This window comes from Cnephaeus nilssonii (assembly GCF_951640355.1).
Source record: "Cnephaeus nilssonii genome assembly, chromosome: 22".
Lineage (NCBI taxonomy): Eukaryota > Metazoa > Chordata > Mammalia > Chiroptera > Vespertilionidae > Cnephaeus > Cnephaeus nilssonii.
Window position 1 is genome coordinate 19,935,341 of NC_137093.1, and position 19,227 is coordinate 19,954,567.

General features: G+C 51.9%; 1 protein-coding gene across 4 annotated transcripts in view; it reads left to right on the forward strand.

Moving 5' to 3' along the window:
• NTM (neurotrimin) overlaps window positions 1-19,227 on the forward strand; it is a 394,804-nt gene that overhangs the window by 203,021 nt on the left and 172,556 nt on the right. For all 4 annotated transcript variants that reach the window (XM_079763174.1, XM_079763171.1, XM_079763172.1 and 1 more), the window contains exon 2: window positions 10,995-11,227. In XM_079763174.1, the coding sequence (XP_079619300.1) occupies window positions 10,995-11,227 (233 nt within the window). The remainder of the gene's footprint in view (window positions 1-10,994; window positions 11,228-19,227) is intronic.

The following is a 19,227-nucleotide window of genomic DNA, read 5'->3' on the forward strand; positions in this document are numbered from 1 at the left end:
ATTTCTCTGTTTATACAGGTGTTTTTCATTCGTCCTGAGTTCAGGGCTCTCTCCCTCAATGGGTTTTCCAATCCCTATGCTCCCCCCTCACCACACACTGTGGAAATGTGCCTGGATGTCTCCTGGAGGACCCACACCTGGCTAGATCGTATTCCCCTGGGTGTCTGTCTCCCGGATGTCCCCAGCTCCCTCTGCTCTTCTCGGCTTCAGGCAAATACTCAGCCCCGTCTCATCTCCTCTCTCTGAGCCCAGACCACCCACTCTGCCCTCTGCCCAAAGCCTGGCGGCAGAGCCCTGGGCATCTTTCTGGCACCTGCTCTTTGCAGCCTCCCAAGCTTCAAACCTCTCCTTAAAGGTTTCCCCTTCTGATCACCAAACGTGTGTGGGAACTACAATGGGCTGCCTTAGTTCAGAGCCCAGAGGCAGGCCCTGGGATTGGAATTTGCGAGAAATCAACTTGTTAAGGAAGTGCTCCCTGGAGAGACCTCAGAAGGAGTGAGGGAAGCAGGGCAGGGAGGGCCAGAAGCCAAGTGGAGGCTCAGTTCCAGGCAAATAGCCAGGAGGGTGAGGGTGAGACCCAGTAGGTACGTTAGGGAGAGCGGTTTCCAGGCCCCCCACTCCCCCATGGTCAGCCCCTGCTGCCCAAGCCCCAAGGGACACACCCGGCTCTCTGCGAGTGGGAGGGGCTCCCCCAGCCTAGGGCAGGAGACCTGGGCAGTGGCACAGAGATAATCAAGGGACCCGGGGGACTGGACTGCCACTGACAACTGCAGTGTCCAGCACAGGTGGGGACATTACTGGGGACCAAAGACCTGCGCCCTGGGCCTAGCCTCTGGCCCCCTTCCGAGTGGTTTCCCCAGCTCCACGCTTCTGTTCCCCACCCATGCACCCCCCATCTGCAGCCTGGTCTGCATGAGCCTGGACCCTGTCCGCCAGGCCTTTCTCAGCAAGGTAGGTGGGTCCCTCTCTTAGGTGGACACACCTGGGAGACCCTCTTCTCCATTTTTCCTTCGGGCCGAGCCAAGTTTTATCAGGGCTTTTCAGAGTCCTCAGTCCAGCAATTGGCTAGGTGCCCAGCTGTCCCCCTCCCTGCCTCCTGGCCCCGCCCAGCGGCTGTTCCTTTTGATGATGGCGAGAGAAGGTGAGGAACTGCAAGGTTCAGTAGCCGCCTTTCACAGCCAACAGATTTGAGACATCTGCGCTCCCCTGAGAGGGAGCCCTTCAGCCAGCCCGCTGTTACAGGGCACAGATGAGGCCAGCTGATGGGAAACAGGCAAGGAGCGGGGAAGGCCCGGGAGCTGCAGCAGGCCCCCGCTGGGAGCGTTCCTCTTTCTGGGGATACATCCTGCCCCCCCCCCCCCCCCGAGGTATCCCACCACATAAATGAACTGCCAGGAGAGCTCCAATGATCTCCTCTGCACGTAATTATTCTTGCATTACCTTGTTGTAGGCAGTGCTGTGTTCCCAGGCCTTTGGGGACCCCTTCTCCCCACAGGCCAGCAAAGCAGGATGTGCAAAAGGAGGGGGCCCGGCGGCTGCTCCAGCCCGTGTCCCTGTTGCTTCTGTCCTCCTGTCGCTGTTTCAACCTCTCGGATGGTGGAAATGGCCCTTTGTAACTGGGCACTGGGCAGCCACACTCCTGGGCGGGAGCCGGCCTGCTGGCCACTGCCTCTAACTTCCCCTAACTCCTTTGCGGGCCCTGAGCAATTATTTCAGCCCAAGAGGTGCTACTCTGTGGCTAAGGTCATTCAGTGAGAAGCTGGGAGGCTCTGGGACCCGGGAGCCTCCTTGTCACTTTGGATGGAGTTCCGGCTCTCTGGGCTCTTCCTCCTTCCGGCACTGCAGGGCTTGATATAGTGGAGGTCTCTTCCCAGGAAAGAGAATGAGCCGCTGTGGTCTTACCCTGGAACATCCATGTGACCCTCCCTCCTCCAATAGGGTTCACAGTTTTCTGGGTGAGAACCGGGGAGTAAGGCCCCACCTGCTGAGCAATCAGACCCGCCTGGGTGCCGGCTTCACGCTGCCTGGAAGTAACACATCGGCTGCTCTTGGCCTTGGTTGTGGTTTTGGTCTCCTAAACGGTGAGGTTCTTTCCAAGGGGTGGTGTTCAAGTCCTAAACAGAGGCGGTCCTTTAGAGATGACAGGAGGGACCCAGGCCTGGGGGAGGAATTTTTCAACAAGAAATTGGAGTTGGGACCAGCCCCAGAGCTGGGCCAGGAGTGACACGCATGCTGATTTCACAGGAGGCTCACTCCTATCACAGGTCTGCCAGCCTGGCACATGTTTTTTTTTTGCCATTCGAGGTCCTGGCTTGGGAGGAGCTTCCAGATCCCTTGCAGCATGGATGTCACAGTGTGCCTAAGGTGGCCTCCATCCCGGGTTACCCGGGAGTGTCCTGGTTTTCCAAGTGTAATTGTAAAATGTGTCCTGATCAGACAACGGTTAGTAGTGCCCGCCCCACCTGTGCTGGGTCTGATTCTCCAAGACACTGCCCCTGCCTCAGGCGCAGGCTGCACATGGTCCTGCAGGGAGCGTGGGATGGGAGACGAAGCAAGGAAGGAAATGGGATTGCAGACAGATTCATTGCTGGACCCCATTTCTTCCTCCCAGCCCCATCCCGCCGGGAGGACCCCCTCCCCCAGGAAGAAACACACAAGCTTTTGTGCCTTTTCTAACCATCCCTACTTTTTCAAGGTTGCCATTGCAAAGTTCTTCACTTTGATTCTCTGGTCCGTCTTGTCTTCGGGATAGAGTAAAAATAATCTACGTGACGTGGCGCACCACCGAAATCGTCAGGGTTCCCGTAGGAAAAAGATGGCACGCTCCACTGGGAAATTTGAGGAGAGTTTAATAAAGTGGATGTTTACAAAGGTGTCGCCACAGTGCAGGAAAACAGCAGGACCTGGGCTAGAACAGGGGGCATTATTCACCTCTAGGCCTGAAAGGATAAAAAAAAGGGGGTCACAGCTCCCACCACAGAGACAGGGCTGTGTGGAGAGGGCCCGGGCCAGGAGCGGTGATCTTTGATGGGGCCATGGAGCTAGCTGGTGGATGCCCATCCCCTGCTTTCTCTACCCTGCCTCCACCACTGCTTTCCATGCTGTCTGCTGCACCAGCCGGAAGCTGGAGGGCTGGGGAGCCAGCTTATGGTACTGGCCATTCTGCAGCGGGCCGAGGAGACACAGAGATAGCAGTATGCTCACGCCCTGGCTTCCTCTCTTCTACCAAAGCCTCATACTCTTCACAGATCGAATTTCCATCCTTCCGCAATCACGCCAGGATTGTCACAGCTGCGACGTGCTTGCTCATGTCCTTCCCTCTGCCCTGCCCTCGACTCTTTAGCAAGCTCCTTCCAACCTAAACGGCCACCTTAACTCTCACAAGACCCGGATTCCCCCCAAAAGTGACCAGTAGTCCCCGGAATAGAGAAGCACATGACATCATCTCTTCCCTGCCCTGACTGAGCTCCCCCTGTCCCAGGAGACATAGCATGGGCCACTGCTCTCTGTACACACCAGGATGGTGTATGCCTGGGGACCATTTGTGGAGGATTAAAAATGTTTGCGGAGCAAAGGTAGTTGAGATACAAAATGATATTTAACATTGGCCTTGGCAGGGAAATTGGTATCAGGGTAACAAACAATAAGGGAGGCATTGCAAGTAAAGTGAGCCAGTGAATCCAAACACTGAGCAGCGTGCACGGGTTCCAGTGAGAAGCAGTTCAGTGTAGCAGGTACAGGCCTGCAGCCGTGTGGTGGGAGGTGCGATGGGGCTTTGTGGAGGTCATTCACTGGAGATCAAGGTCATTGGCAGATGATGTCTAAGATGGATCTCTACTGAACTCGCCCTCAGCGCTCTGGGCTCTCCCCGCTTGGAAATGTTGGTCTCCACAAAGGACTTAAGAGACCCTCTGTGTTGGGATGGTTTAGAATATGTTAGGGGGAAAAGGGAGAGAACAGCCTCCAGTCAGCCTGGTGTTGGTCACCACAGGATTGTGTCCATGGTCCTGTGACACAGTCAAGGGTCTCTTTGCCAAAGATCATCCTTTGTTTCGAGATCCTTCCTCCACATGGCCAAGCACGTGGTCCCTGAGGAAAGAAGTGGCTTGTGGGAACCGTGACTGAGGAGCGTGATGTGACCTATAGAGCAGTCCCAAGCCTCCCGCAGCATGTGGATTAGTATCGGGTTTTTGTCACCGGGACAAATCAGAATACTGCGCCATTCATTTTAGCAAAGTCACCAGCCGCCTAACTCAGCGGAGTTTGTCTCCCATTGTGCCGCCGTGGCTCAGACAGGAAGGCGGATGGATAGGTGAGCTGAGCGAGAGCCCTTCTCAGAGGTGCTCAGCCATGCCTTCTCGTTACCCAACACGCTGGAGACGTGAAGGTGCGGCCTCCACTGGTCTGACCCCCACAGAGGGCAGAGGGAGGTGTGTGCACGTGTTTGTGATTTCAGGTTGGTGGGACACACAGAGTAGGCATTCTCACAGCCGGGGCCTTCACCAGACACAGGCCCATGGTTTTTTACTTACCAGCAATTTGTGGAAGGTGGGAGGTTTTAATCAAGAATTAATCAGTTCACAGATATTTATTGAGTGCTTACTTCATGTTCAATCCAATGTTGCATAAGGGCACATAAGGACAATAAGGCATGGCTTATTGTCAGGACTTAGCATCTACTCAGTGATGTAATCTATCTGAACACCAAGATGAGAAAGCGGTATGTATGATAGATTGTATGATCATAGTATTTGCTGGGTTTCTACTACATACAAAGCAATGCATTTACATGAATGGTTCCATTTAATCTTCTCACGAACGCCATGCAGGGGGGGAAACATCATTTCCATCCCAGGTGAGTTAAATGAACCTCAGTGAGGTGAGAGGACTTGTGGAGAGACACAAATAGAGAGCTGGGACATGGATTCCAGCAGTCGGACGTCAGAGCCTGCTCTCTCCTCTCCCCTAGCCTCCAAGCTGCCCTCTGCCAGCTGTGGATCCCAGTGAGCATGTGCACAGCTGCAAACGTGCCGAGTCCTTTCACCTCTATTATGAGTCCCTTCTGCTTCTACCCAGGCATGATCAGCCTGTCACTGTTTTCTTAACTAAGAAAGATTTTGCACCGCACAGCCGTATTTTTTTTTTTTTTACTTACAGCAAAATAGTAGTGGTTGAAAGCTGCTGCAAGGCCTGTGTGAGCTGTGTGCAAGTTCACTGTTTTTCTCTCTACATGACCCAAAGCGGTGTTATAAACACTGAGGTGAGTGCAGATTCCAGTAGGGTCAAAATTAGCATCCCCAGTATTGGACGTTCTTCTGCAATAAAGAGCTAAGGTGCAGGGACGTCTGAATGGATGGTGGTGAAGCCACCTGGCTGCCCATCGGTGGGTTTCCCCCGGAAGCACATCTGGAAGATGCACCTGCCAACCCCAAGGAGCCGGGTGTTGGTACTTCTGCGCCCTCCAGTCTGCAGTGTTTCTCTGTGAAGCTCGAGGGGCGGGCTGGGCACAGGCCCGATGCTCAGAGAAAGCGGACTTAGGGGCCGCTGGAGCGTTTCTGCGCGATAAGAGGAGATTGAGACCAGGTGCCGTGAAGGGTGGACGCGCTCATTTCACCGTAGCCCCCAGCCTGGCTTGAGACGTGTTGCTTTTTAAAAGCAGTGAAAGGGCCATTTGATGGAAGGACTGGCTGGATTACCCACTGCCTGGCTCCATTATAGTCCTCACATCTCCAGGCAGGTGGGATTAAGAAAGACCAAGCCTGGATTTTCCCCTCTTTCTTTAATAATCCTTCTCTTTATTTCAGCACACTCTGTCTTTAGAAGAGTCCAAACATTCCTAACTTTGAGTCTGTTTTTCTAGCAATTTCCAGCTCTCTCTTTTTCTTTTTCTCTCTCTCTGTCTCCTTCCCACTCTCATTGCCTCCCAAACCCAAAGTAGCTGGAGGCCCTGAGTCCACGCTTGTATGGCTTCGTCTCTGTGGCACTCATCCTGGGCTTGCTGAAACTTTTGCTATTCCTCTGCGTAGAAACGCAGCAAGTGTAATGAAGCCACATTCACCCACAAGAGAGTAAGGCCACAGAGGGCTGCATCGGAGAGTGTTGGCACTGTCAGCGCAGCCGCAGACAATGGCAGGTGCGCCGCTTTCTCCACCAGGTGCTGTACTCAGGTGCAAGGTCCAGCATGGCACCTGTGGCTGGCCCTCTGGTCCACTACACGTGAAGCTTTAACCGTCGAAGAAAATGCATTGGTGATTCATGCAGGCTGGACACCCTGGAGAATCTGTCCAAATGTAGCAGGCGTCTTCTCTCTAAGAAGAAACTTCTCCAAGAAAAGGAACAGAATGCAGACAGACACACAGACAGAGAAGGGCACTGAGGCTCAGCAGTGAAATGGTAGCAAGAGTCCCTCCCAGGCCCTGTCTGTCTGTCTGTCTGAATTCTGCCAGGATGTGGCCTTGGGCAGGCCATGGGCTGTCTGTCCGTGGGGCACACTCAGGAGGGGAGAGCAGCAGGCTTGGTGAGAGGGGAAGGCCACTCGCACCAACACCCGAGGCCCACGGCCAGTGCCTGGAAGGCCGGGGTCTGAGTCACTGAGGGCAGCGCTGAGGCTGCAGGATGGAGGCTTTTGGGGTTGAGAGATGGTTGGACTTTGGGGAGTTGGGACTTCCAGGTCTGAATTCAAACGCCCTACGTGTGCAATGGCTGTTCCTCTGTTTCCTGCGTGTGGCAGGGTGGGCTGAGAGCAGGAGCTGGTGGGAGCCCAGCTTATATCCAGATTGTGGGGGGGAGGGTGAGAGACTGCCAAGGCTTGGGCAGGGCATTTCAAACCTTCCTCTCTCTCCAATTCTCCTCCCAGCTGCCTCCCGCCAGCCTGTGACTAGTTCCCTGAGGACAAGGCCGCCTCCCTGGCTTAGTCGGGGAGAGTGGAGTCTGACACCTTCCTACTCATGGGGGAAGTGACACACCATGGTGTGTTTTAGGAGTCTGTTGAGGGCAGTGTCTGCATGAAAGGGAACCTGTTGACTGAGGCCAGCCTGCTGCCACCCCCCACCCCCTATCTTCTCCCGACTCCCACCAAGCACAGCACTGGCTCTGACTGGGAGAGCATTTTGCTCAGTTTGCTTTTAAAAAAAAAAAAAAAACATAGAGAACTGTCTCCTCCGCATTGTTGTGGGGACTCGATAAATGAGACAGGAAGATGGGGGCAGGATGAGGAGGTGACAGGAGCTTGGCGGCCAGGTTCCCTCTGCGATCCATCTCTGCAGAAGCCGGCGTTAACGCCAGGAGCCTCAGCAAGACCGATCTCCTGCTGTGACGGTTTGGACATCTAAACATGACCTTGGGTGTGCCCAAACCGCAGCTGGAGCTACGCCAACACCTCAGCGCCGTATATCACAGGGGCCGCGCCGCCGCGCTGAAAACGGGCTGCGTTTGGAGCGAGAGTGCACCTGCAAATGAGCATCCTTGGCCCTGTGAGCGCGGGGCCGTGTGGTGAGACTGCTCGGTGCCAGTCCATTCCAGTGATTAGACGCTCACAGGGAAGCCAGGACAGCCCTCCCGCATGGGCAAGAGGCAGCGAGGTGCCCCACTGTGGGCATCCAAACAGGGATTCAAGCGGTTTTGGTTTTGAGGCTGACGGTCAGCGTTTCCCGCACCAGGGCAGTTCACCTGTATCTGGTCACATCCGGGGCTGCTGGCGGGAAAAGAACTAGAGCTCTGCCTGCCGGAGCATATTGGTCATTAGAAAGTTCTCCCTGTGAAGTCATGGGAAACGGCTTCAAACAAGACTCATTTCCTGGGGCCCACGCGCTCGGCTGCTCCCAGCTCACCAGAGACCAGGTGTCTAAATGAATGGGTGTTCAAGTGCGGTCGCCAGGCCAGGTCGCAGCCAGCAGTCTGTATGCATCAGGGCTTCCTGGTGAGTCAGATGAACGTGGAATGTAAATGGGATGGAGTCTGATAAGGACATTCAAGAACACTGAATTTGAGGAGGAGAAGAAAAAACCAACCCACAAAGAACAGCCGCAGCAAAAACCCTGGTTCTGATTGTTGGTCCTGCAGCTTCCTATTGGTGCTCTCTTAATCAATTTGGACATTGCTTAGCCTCGGTTAACCCCATCTGTAAATTGGCAACGATAAGTGAACCCAAACCATTTTTGAGAGCATCCAATAGTGTATGGAATAGGCTCGCTCAGTACTGAGCACAGAGTGACGGGTGTTCAATAAGCATTAGCCATGCATATGAATTTCACCCATTTCCCTGTTGAATCCGAGCAACACTTAGAGTAGGGACCAACTTTAAGGACCATCCCAGGTATGTTACCAGCAAAGCGAGCTGTGGAGCCAGTTGTTCTTAAGGGATTTGAAACCGTTGTGGTTCCAAACCCGCATTTCAGGCGGGGCAGCCTGAGAGGAGAGCGTGGGGTCTGCTAGGAAGGAGCACACGCCGGGCGCTGCCTCTGTGGCCCGGCTGGGCTTCTCCACCTGTGCATGCGCAGAGAAGATTCTGGGTATGGTCAGCAGAGCCTAAAGGAAGCTTGGAGCACATGGCAGGCCATCCACGCTCCCTGTTCACCTGGTTACCTAGGCATCTTATGCCGGCGCTGACTCCAGCTCATTACGTCTGCAGCGAGGCCTGCAAAGCTGCATTGCCATCAAGCTTTCCATGGACGGTTTTCTGACCACACTTTTGCACAGTGAAGCACTTACTCGGTGCTTCTCATTCTTAATGTGCATGCGATTCTCCTCTAGATTCACGCTACTGAAGGGATGGTCTAGGCCAGTGGTCAGCAAACTGCGGCTTGCGAGCCACATGCGGCTCTTTGGCCCCTTGAGTGTGGCTCTTCCACAAAATACCACGGCCTGGGCGAGTCTATTTTGAAGAAGTGGCGTTAGAAGAAGTTTAAAAAATCTGGCTCTCAAAAGAAATTTTAATCGTTGTATTGTTGATACTTGGCTCTGTTGACTAATGAGTTTGCAGACCACTGGTCTAGGCGCCATCGCATGCACATCACCTGGGGGGTTACTAACATGCAGACTCCCAGGCCCCAGCCCAGACCCACCACAGCACAGTGTGCGTCTCAGTAAGATCCCACAGAGATCACACGCATGGCAGAGTCGGAGACCCATCAGGATGTGTCCTTAGTCCCGCAAGGTCCTGCCCTCGGTTAAACGCTCTGCTGTCACCTCCTTGAGATCCTTAATAATCCTCGGCCAAAGGGCTCTGCGTTTTCCTTTTGCACCAAACCCCACAAATCATGTAGCTGGCTGTGGGGGTGCACTGCTCTCCACAAGTGTTTTTCAAACTTTGGTGTGGATAGGACCAAACTGGGATCTTAGGGAATTCACATTTTGGGAGTTCCCAAAGACTCTGAGTCAGTAGGAAAGAGACTCTGTAACAAACTCCTCATAGGATTCTGATGCAGGCGGTCTGTGCCCATTGTCAGAAAGACCCCCTGGTCCTTTCCTAGTCAGCTTTCTACCATCCCTACCCTGTGCTGTCCGGGAAACACAGCCGGCAGCACAGAGCCCGCTGGACAGCTAGCGAGGCGCTCTGGTTGAGCGGTTTTCTCTGCGGGAGTTCTCAGCAAGCCTTCCCACCTGCGCCTGAGTGGCCCTGCGGGGTCGTGTGACATTTCCACAAGCACAAGCGGAAAGGATGCACAGTGCAGGGCCCTCCTCTCGAGAGGGACCACCTAGGAGGCTGGTGCACTCGACAGCAGTCCTTAGGCTGTTTGTGGCCACAGACCATTTTGAGGATTCGGCGGAAGCGATCCTGGCTCCCCGCTGACACTCACCTTTGCATCCCGAAGAGCCCACAGGGACCAGGAGCTAGACAACCTGAGTGCCGGGGCTGACGTCACCCCCTAGCTCTTTAACCTGGGGCAAGTCACCAGGCCATGGAGTCCGATCTTTAAAGGAGAGAGTGGGTAAGGTCACCTAGGTCACAGATTTATGGCAGGAATCAGATGAGTCAGTGTGGATGTAAGAGTACTTTTACACCACAGAAGCATATATAAAATCGAGGCACCATTGTAGACAACTGTGCTATGTTGCTATTTCCAGCATTACAGTCGGGATGAGGACAGGGTTGTGAATTTAGCCTAAGGCCATAGGACACAGTGGGTGTAGCGAGAGGAGGAAACGAATACAGACAGAGAGATGTGGCGAGGAGCTGGCGAGAGGAGCTGGGAAATGTGGAAGTGTAGGGAAAGCGAAGGGAGCTGCCACATTTTGGGGACTCCAGATGCAAAAATAAAAGAAAGAACATCTGTCTTTACACGTGCAGCCAGTGGTGAGATCTTGGAAAAAGCCTTTCATGTAGCAATAATTGAACATTGCCGCCCCCGAATATAATGAAGACAAGTTGCAATGGTGGTGGTCCTAGTTAGCCTTGACTTCAGACGCCTCCTGTCAGAACTCACTAATCACAGATGAGAAGAATGTTTAGGAGTTACAATCTGGGTCTCTGATCTATTGCATTTTATCTGTGTGATTTGGGGCAGCATTTCGCTTCTTTGTTCTTCAATTCCTTTGCCTGTAGCACCTTCCTCAGAGGGTTGTGCTAAGTATTGAATGACTCAGTGCGCTTGGACCACCTGGGAAGGAAGGTGAGGGGTAATGCATCATGGAAATCCTGGAGCAGAAGGAGGGCGGGCCTGCTGGAAGGGAGGGTGAGAAAGATGCCTTGGGCTCTAACTGTGAATAGTTTGGACCATTGCACTGGCCCTGTGCTCAGTGGTTACAGAGGCACTGACCTGCTCAGGACCCAGAAGTGTGACATATCTAATATTCTAAGGCTCTAATCCCATGAGACCTCTGCCGCCAATCCCAGAATGCGCCATCCGTGACCGGTCACACCCAGGCCATGCATGCGTGGAGACTGGGGCAGGGAGCGGAGACAGGCACAAAAACTCACCCCTCCCTTGCCAGGGACCCCACCCTGATGGCTCCCATTTTTTTTTTCTGACGTATCCCTCTGGTCTTCCCTCCAGGTGCACCATTGACAACCGGGTCACCCGGGTGGCCTGGCTGAACCGCAGCACCATCCTCTACGCTGGGAACGACAAGTGGTGCCTGGACCCCCGCGTGGTTCTCCTGAGCAACACCCAAACCCAGTACAGCATCGAGATCCAGAACGTGGACGTGTATGACGAGGGCCCGTACACCTGCTCCGTGCAGACGGACAACCACCCCAAGACCTCCCGGGTCCACCTCATCGTGCAAGGTAGGCGGGGTCTGGCTGGGCGGTCTGAGCGGGCCGCTGGAGAGCCTGTGCTAAACACTTTGTCCATGACCCTCAACAGAAATGGGTTCTGTCTATCTGTCCCATCTGGCCAGGACTCCTTCTTAATTGTCATCTTGCCATTACATGGTGAGTTTTCAAATAATTTTCCCATTGAATAGGACTAGGATTTTTTGTTGTTGTGGCTTTTGTTCCAATAATGTATTTTCTCAGAAAATTCTCTTCTAATTATTGCTTTCCTTGGCGTTTTTCCTCCTCTGAAGATTTTTTTGGTTCCTTCCAATTCTAAGCTCCCTTGATTGGAAGAGCAGCATTTCGGTTCTGGCCCCGGACACCTGCCACACCCTCACGCTGCCTTCAGAGAAAGCAGAGCCCAATGCAGGGGCTCTGGCAGCTACCCGGAAGCATCCTGCCCACCACCTACATCGTTTCCCACTCACTTTATCTTCCCTCACCTCCCAGCCCCGCGTTTGTTCTCTCTACCTCCGATTCACTATGTTTTGGTTGCGCCCCTCAGCCCCAGCTTTTGGAAGCTGTACATTCGTTTCCTTTTTGGGTGTCTCTTGGTTGATGCTCAGGCCCTGGGAATGGTGTTCGCCTCTTCCCCACGAAGCAGAACTGGTCCTGGGGCATTCAGACAGTACTTAGCCATGGTGGTCGTGTTCCTAACTAGTGTGGAGGACCTCAGAATCAGACTCGGCCGCTTTCTGGCTGTGAGACTTGGATCCGGTTCAAACTGAGCCTCAGGACTTCCCTCTGTGCAATGGGTCCGTGTCGTGAGGAGCTGTGGGGAGGACCACATTTTACGTGTGCTAATGTGCGGAACGCTTAGAAGAGGGGCTGGAACATGAGATGCTGCTTAAGATAGCTATTCTTGAACCTACTGTTGTTGTTGTTTTAATTTTTTAAGACATCTTTGACAGTGGACCAATTCCTTGCTTTATTATTTAAATGCGATGGCCCTTGAACACAGAGCCTGGCTCCGCTGTGGCCGCTTCTTTCCCAGTTCCCTTCACCCGCCCAAATGGGCAGTAAACTTCTCTTTCAGATGCTCCTTCCCTGCCCCTCCTTGACAGTGTGCCCAGGGAATGGTAAGGAGACCTTGGGTGGATAAAAGTGGCTCAAAAAGGAAAAAGAGCAAAGGAGCAGGAAGAATGAAGGGAAAGCTGGCTGTGGGAAGGTAGGGTGCAGCGTGGAGTGTGGGCAGGAATGGTGAAGAGTGGGATAGTATGACCAGGGATGCGGAGAACACACAATGGGAGTGAGAACAGTGTGGGCCCTGGATAGGACCGGGAATCACACCACTGGGACATCGGAGCCCTCCAGGTGTGGGCAAGCTGGGTCAAACCAAGTTGTTTTTGTTTTGTTTTTCTTGCTCTTTATTTCCAAAAGGAAATTTTCCTTTTATCAGTTGTATAAATGAATATTTTTCAAACTGCTGGGTGCAAACAGCAGTTTTTAAAGGAAATAGAATTGCACAGAAGCTATCAGGGTGTATTGCAAACAACAAAGTAGGTATTCTTACATAAAATTCTGTGTCATTGAAAGTTTTTAATGTAAAATACATGTTTATTGTGGATAGTTGGCCAAAAAGCTTGAGAATCACTATTGTCTGAGGAGTTTCCCAGAATGCCTCAGTGGCATCATTTACATCTATACCAGGTGGTCCATTTGAAACCGTTCCCCTAGCCCCAGCCTGCCTCCCCCCCCCATGCCCACTTGTACCTTTGAGAGCGGACTGTCTAGCAATGACCCTAACACCAGGACAGGACTGTCATAGACATTTGCTGTAGGAAGCAGGGCTGTTCTGAACTGGAGAACGGAAAGAATAGTTATGAATTTTGAAGCCTCCTTGAAAATAGGCACCACATTTTTATAATTTTTTTTCTTACGCTTATATGCTCCTGCCCTAAAGTAAGTGCCCTATCCAAAGTGAACATTTAGTAAATGCTTATCGAATCAAATGGCAGGAATTACAGCTCCGAGGTCTTACATAGACTCACAGAGAGGTTGAGTATGTGGGGGATGGGGAGATGGGAGGAGGGGAAGGGAGGGAGCCTACATCAATTTTCACTCATGTCCAAGCTAATGGAAAACGTCTAATCCCCAACGAGGTGTTCCCTTCCGTGAGTTGGCGAGGTGCCCTCTTAGCCTGACACACCACCTCAAGTATCGGAATCTCATCTCGGGCTAATTTTCGAATGCTGATGGGTGTATTGATCTGGAGACAAGCTGGGATAAAAAAGGCACTGGTCTTGTACACAGACTCAGCCCAAGCTAATCCGCTGTCGATATGCCTGGCCTGGGCATTATTGACACTCTAATGAATAGAGGACCATCGTTTTCCAGGGCCAACCTGTCCCCCCTCTTTAAAGCAATCAGACAAACTAAATAGAGGCAGACTCCCGTGTTTCTGTATTGGAAGGAGGATGCATTGCCATCCAGGATTAAATATATATATATTTATCTTGGGAGCTTTTATTGTACTGAGTATGGAGCCTGGTTTCCCTGCTGAAGCTGACTACCTGGATTCTGTCAAAGTTTCTCCTCAAGCCAGAGTGGGATGCAGCTGGAGTGAAAGTTAGGCATGTTACGTCTTCAAAATGGTATTATGATCATTAAACACACACACACACACACACACACACACACACACACACACACAAGCAGCAGGAAAAAGGAGTAAACTGATACTCTGCCCATGACTCTGTGTTTTTATGTATATGCAGCCAGCTTTGTATATAAATAAACCCACATAGAGAAAGGTAATGCGTTTCTGTAGTATCCCGAGAGCTGCTGAGTGCTGGGATTATGACTTTCTCCTTACTCTCAAGCACGCCTCCGTCCCACTTACTCTTCGTGCTCGATCTTCTCTGTGGCTGTGATCGGACATGCCAAGGGCCAGGATCCATCCTTGCATCTGCCTAAGAAGCAGACCCTTCGCCCAATGCATGCTCCCATCATGCCTCACTCATCCATACAGCTGTGACCATTGGGAAACAACCCTGGTGCTGCTAGGCTGGCCACGCACTTAGCATGTGAGGATGAATAATAAATTGCCCTGGACGAGCTGGTTCCCATTCGTGGACAGTGTTTGCCCCAATCATCCCCAGAATTCAGCTGCACAGAGGACAGCTGCTGCTGGCTGCATCCTGATGGCCACCACAGCTGTGGGTCCTCCGCCCCTGTATTGGCTGATTAGACATTTTTTAAAATACATTTTTATTGATTTCAGAGAGGGAGAAAGAGATAGAAACATCAATGATGAGAGAGAATCATTGATCGGCTGCATCCTGCACACCCCCTAACTGGGGATTGTGCCTTGACTGGAAATCAAACCATGATTTCCTGGTTCACAGGTCGACGCTCAACCACTGAGCCACACTGGCTGGGCCTGATTTGACATTTTGATAGGATTCAGAAAGGACCTGCACAGAAGTCAGGTGGTTTGCTTACCCGGTGGCCGGCTTCCCCAGTGCAGCTGAGCCCTGGGCGGTCGGCCCATGTAAGCGCAGCAGCCATGGGCCAGGGGCCTTACCTGGCTCCTTGCTCCAGAGCTTCGGCTGTGAGCGGCACCTGCAGTCCCAGCCTCAGGACAGCCATTCATTGGTGGTGAGATCTAAGAATACTTAGAATAGTTTAAGATCTGCTGATAACACTTCATACTCTTGTAGTAAGGGAAAGGGGAAAAGCTTATTGCTTTATTTCCAGTGGGTCGGCTCTTTGTTCCTCACTGCCTGTGGCTGTCGGACTGTATCTTCCCTTTGGTTTTTAGGAAAATAGCTCAAAGGCCACTTAGCGGGCCACATGGTTTCCCAAGGTCCCAGCAGGGCTGGTCTAGTGTCTGGAGCATGGACTGGGGTCCGTCCAGCCTGGGCTACAGAGGGGAGTCCCTGCAGAGAGCAGCATAGGAGGATGGAGGGACAATGATTAAGTAGAGCAGGCAGAGTACGGTAGAGTATGGGTGCGTCTCCCAGCACAGAGGACTCAGCGTGCCTGGCCAGAGGTGTGGGACGAGCCTGCAGGAAGTAGAAGATGTGTTTGTGACTTGCATAGGTCAGCAGACGGGAGCAGGCTCAGGGCTGCAGACAGAGCCCAGCGGTGCATGTGGGGCAAGCCTCCTGGGCAGGCCGGGAACAGGGCCAGCCTTGGGGAGGAGAGTGGCCCTGGGGCTGTGTGGAGGGAGGTGGAGGGGAAGGCAGCAGGGGCCGGTGGCGGGAAGGGGGAGGTGACTTGAAGACTGAGCTGAGTAGCTACTCATCATAGTGTCCATTTAAAATTAAATTTAAATGAGCTAAAACCATACTGGCCTCATTTCACATGCTTCAGTAGCCGCATGTGACCAGTGGTTGGTACCGTGTTAGACAGTACAGACATGTAATGTTCCCGTCATGGTAGAAAGCTCGACTGGGCAGTGATGTATGTGACTGCATCCTGGCCCAGTGGCTCAGTTGAAGCATCATCCCTTACACCCAAAGGCTGTGGGTTCAAATCCCAGTCAGGGTACATACAGGAGGCAGCCAATCGATGTTTCTCTCTCACATCCATGTTTCTCTCCCTCTCTCTCTCTCTCCCCCCCTAAACATATCCTCAGGTGAGAATTAAAAGTAATAATAATAATAATCATAAGTGATTGCCATTACACTCCAATAGGAGTTAAAGCAAGAGTAGGATTCATTGACCTGAAGCGCCAGGTGTGGTATAGAAAGGAGTGGAGTTTTGTGGAGAAGATAGAGATCTTTCAAAGACTGGAATGAATTGTTTAAAATGATGGAGGGCTGGGTTCCTTTGTTAGCGAGGACAGAGAAGAAGGGCCAGAGTCTGAAGATGTAACTAGGGGAGAAGAGACAGAATTAGGGGACTGGACTGGTTGAATATCGGGGCAGGGGTGGAGGGAGGGCAGGAGGGGGTGAGTCCATCGGGACATTAAGATTTCCAGTCGGAGCCCTGGGAGAGCTTGGCACTAAGGCATCTGGAGTGTCAGCTGGGAACGCATCCTGTGGCAGAGGTGCAGGGGTCAGGTACTTAGACTGTTGATTTTACGACGCCTTGAAAACTTCATTCAAAATGAGTTTGTGAGAGTAAGAAATACCACCCATGGATGTCCATGCCCACTTAGGCAGCTGAATATAATCTTCCAGGCCACCGCGAGGGAGCTCTCTCTAAGGTTCATTAAAACTTGGGCCGAGTGATTTCCCTGGCTGTGACCTCAGGGTGTTCTGCTTTATGAGCGTAATTAATAAGGAGCTGCTTCGAGAGTCTAGCTGCGGGTTTCAACCCTTCACCCCTCCCAGACCTGCTGCCGAACCGGGCTTCTGGGACTATCTAAAATGGCCAACTCCTGTCTCCATTTCCCCTTGAAAGAGGACTTAACTTGGCAAATCCAGAGTGAATGGAAAGCTCCACGGGCTTGACTCCTCTAACAAATTAAGGACAGTGCGGAAGGCATCTCAGAGCCCTGACCATATTTCTAAAAGCCCTGAGTGTGGAGGTGCTGGAGCTGCAGAAGTGCCCTGGGGTCTGCAGGGATGGGGAAAGCACGCCTTGTCCAAGCAGAGGCCTACTGGGACACCTGTGGCTTTCAACTCACAGGCATGTTTGCAGCATAGACAAGGCAGAATGCGGTTCTTGAACACATGTGGATGTTGGGTGACAGGTGTAGCAGTAAAAGCTTTTGTTCTCTTTATTAGTTTTCCAGGCCCCAGCTAGGTTCCCCGCTTTGTTACTGAGCATCTAACCACCCCTTCCCTTTTGTTTGGTGTAAATGAGTTTTCCTATTTCTCCCTGGGCAGAATTAATCCGAAAATCCCTGCTATTGTTTGATAGTTTATCGCCTGCCTTTGGGATCCAGCAGCTCTGAGTCTCCCGTGAAAGGGGGAGGCAGGCTGGTGTCTACGGGATGAGACAGGGACGAGAGAAAGAAGCCGGGCTGCCCTGCATTCCCTGTGGTGGTGGAATTCCAGGGAGGAAGGGCCAGGCCTGGGAGACACCATGCAGGCAGGTGCCACCTTTCGCTGACCTTTGACTGTCTTCCTATTCTGAACCCTCTCCCCTTACCCACCTGCTCTGTGTAATCCTGTTGCTTTCCAATCATGAATAATTAATTGACCTTGTCAAGCCAAACTCATTATTGTGATTAAAGAACGGGAACAAAAAGTTTTTAATTCCTAGACACCTACACTCCATAGCCTCCCCTCAACCCTGAACCTGAAAGAAAGGAAATTGGAAACAACATATCAGAGAGCATAATGGGTTCTAACCCTTACATTGAAGGCAGGGATTTCCGTCTCAGCCAGGTCCCCCAGAGCACAAGGTGCCCCCTGGCCTGCAGGCTCCCCAAGGGCCAAGGAGACCTTCACCAACTCATTTCCATTCTGGCTACATCTCTGCTGGCTCCATGGAGGAAAACGTTGCCATCCAGCTCTGAACCAACAGAAGTCACCTCCTGAGTACATCTGTGTTCTTCAGGTGTCAGTCGCCACCGGTGACAGCAGGTCACATTTGCCATCTCGAACGGCTTTCTCCATTCTCTCTCCTCTCCCCGCCCGGTTCAGGAAATAGATGAAAATGCACATTCGACCTGGTCATAAGACCGTGCATCAGAATTCGACAGAACTTTCTAAAAGTCAGGAAATTAAATTCTACAAAAAATTAGAGTGTTCCTCAGTGCACCCTGGAGAATGACAAAGAAGTAGGTAGGGCATTTTATCTGAAATGGATTTACGGAATTTAGGCAGCATGCAAATGAGGCAACTCAGTTTCACCTGGTGAATTTTAAAACTTGGCCATGCAGTTAACTGACAATGGAGGGGCAAAATTTGTTGGTAGGTTCAGTAGATTTCAGTAAATCCCCCGAAACAACATCTGTCTACAAAGCCAAGTAGAGTAGTTGTAAACTAAAGTAATCTGAGCAAATTGCTGCAGTCTAAGTCCTATTGGGTTTAATAATGGCATTTTCTGTGTTTTCTGGTAAGGCTGGGGAAGGTCCTTTGATTTTCTCAGCGGTTTAGAAAACTTGGCACTGGCCTCCTGGTGCTGCCTGACAAGGGTCCCTGTGTCCAAGCCAGGCACAATCCTATGGCTTCAGGGAGGCAGGAAGCTCAGCTGACTCTATTGCTTCACAATGAACACTTACAGGCGTCAGGCAGCCTCGATCCAGGTAAGCAGTTAGAGGTCCCGAGGGACTGTCTGTAAGCAGCCACCGAATTCTTATCCCGTAGGTGGTTTCCCCAGGGAGGCTGCGCTGCCTCGGATTTTAATGCCATAAGATTGAGAAAAGTGGTTCTGATTCCTCCTGGATCATATATTTCATAGCCTCCCCGTGAGGCACGATGCCATTTTATTTGGGAGGAAAGGCAAACTTTACCTTAGATGCATTTATTTTATTTTATTATTTAATTTATATTTTTATTTCAGAGAGGATGAGAGAGACAGAAACATCAATGATGAGAGAGAATCATTGATTGGCTGCCTCCTGCACGCCCCACACTGGGGATCAAGCCCACAACCCAGGCATGTGCCCTGACAGTGAATGGAACCCTGACCAAGTCTCTCCGTCTGTCTGTAGTCACAATGAGGACTGTCACTGCCATGTTTCAGTTGCAGGTCATCGTGTTTTGAAGCCAGGTACTGGGAACACAGAGATTCAGCGAGTCCCTGCCCTGTCCAGCCGAAGAAACAAATGTGTTCCCAGATCAGACCCCCGCACCGTAGCTGGGTCAGGTGCTTATACATGCAAAGGTTATGAACTCACCGAACGGAACTGATTGAATGTATCTGCAAGGTTAGGCAAAACCACACACAGGCTTGCATTTCACCGGGGTCTCAGTGGTGAGTAGGACTTTTTAGGGGAGGCGGAGAAGAGAAGGCATCTTGGGTTGGAGCGAGAGGATGTTCAGAGCTTGAAAGGCTGAACATGTATGACACATTGGAGGAAGAATGAGGACCCGATGACTGTATGTCCAGTGTTCCTGGGGCGAAAT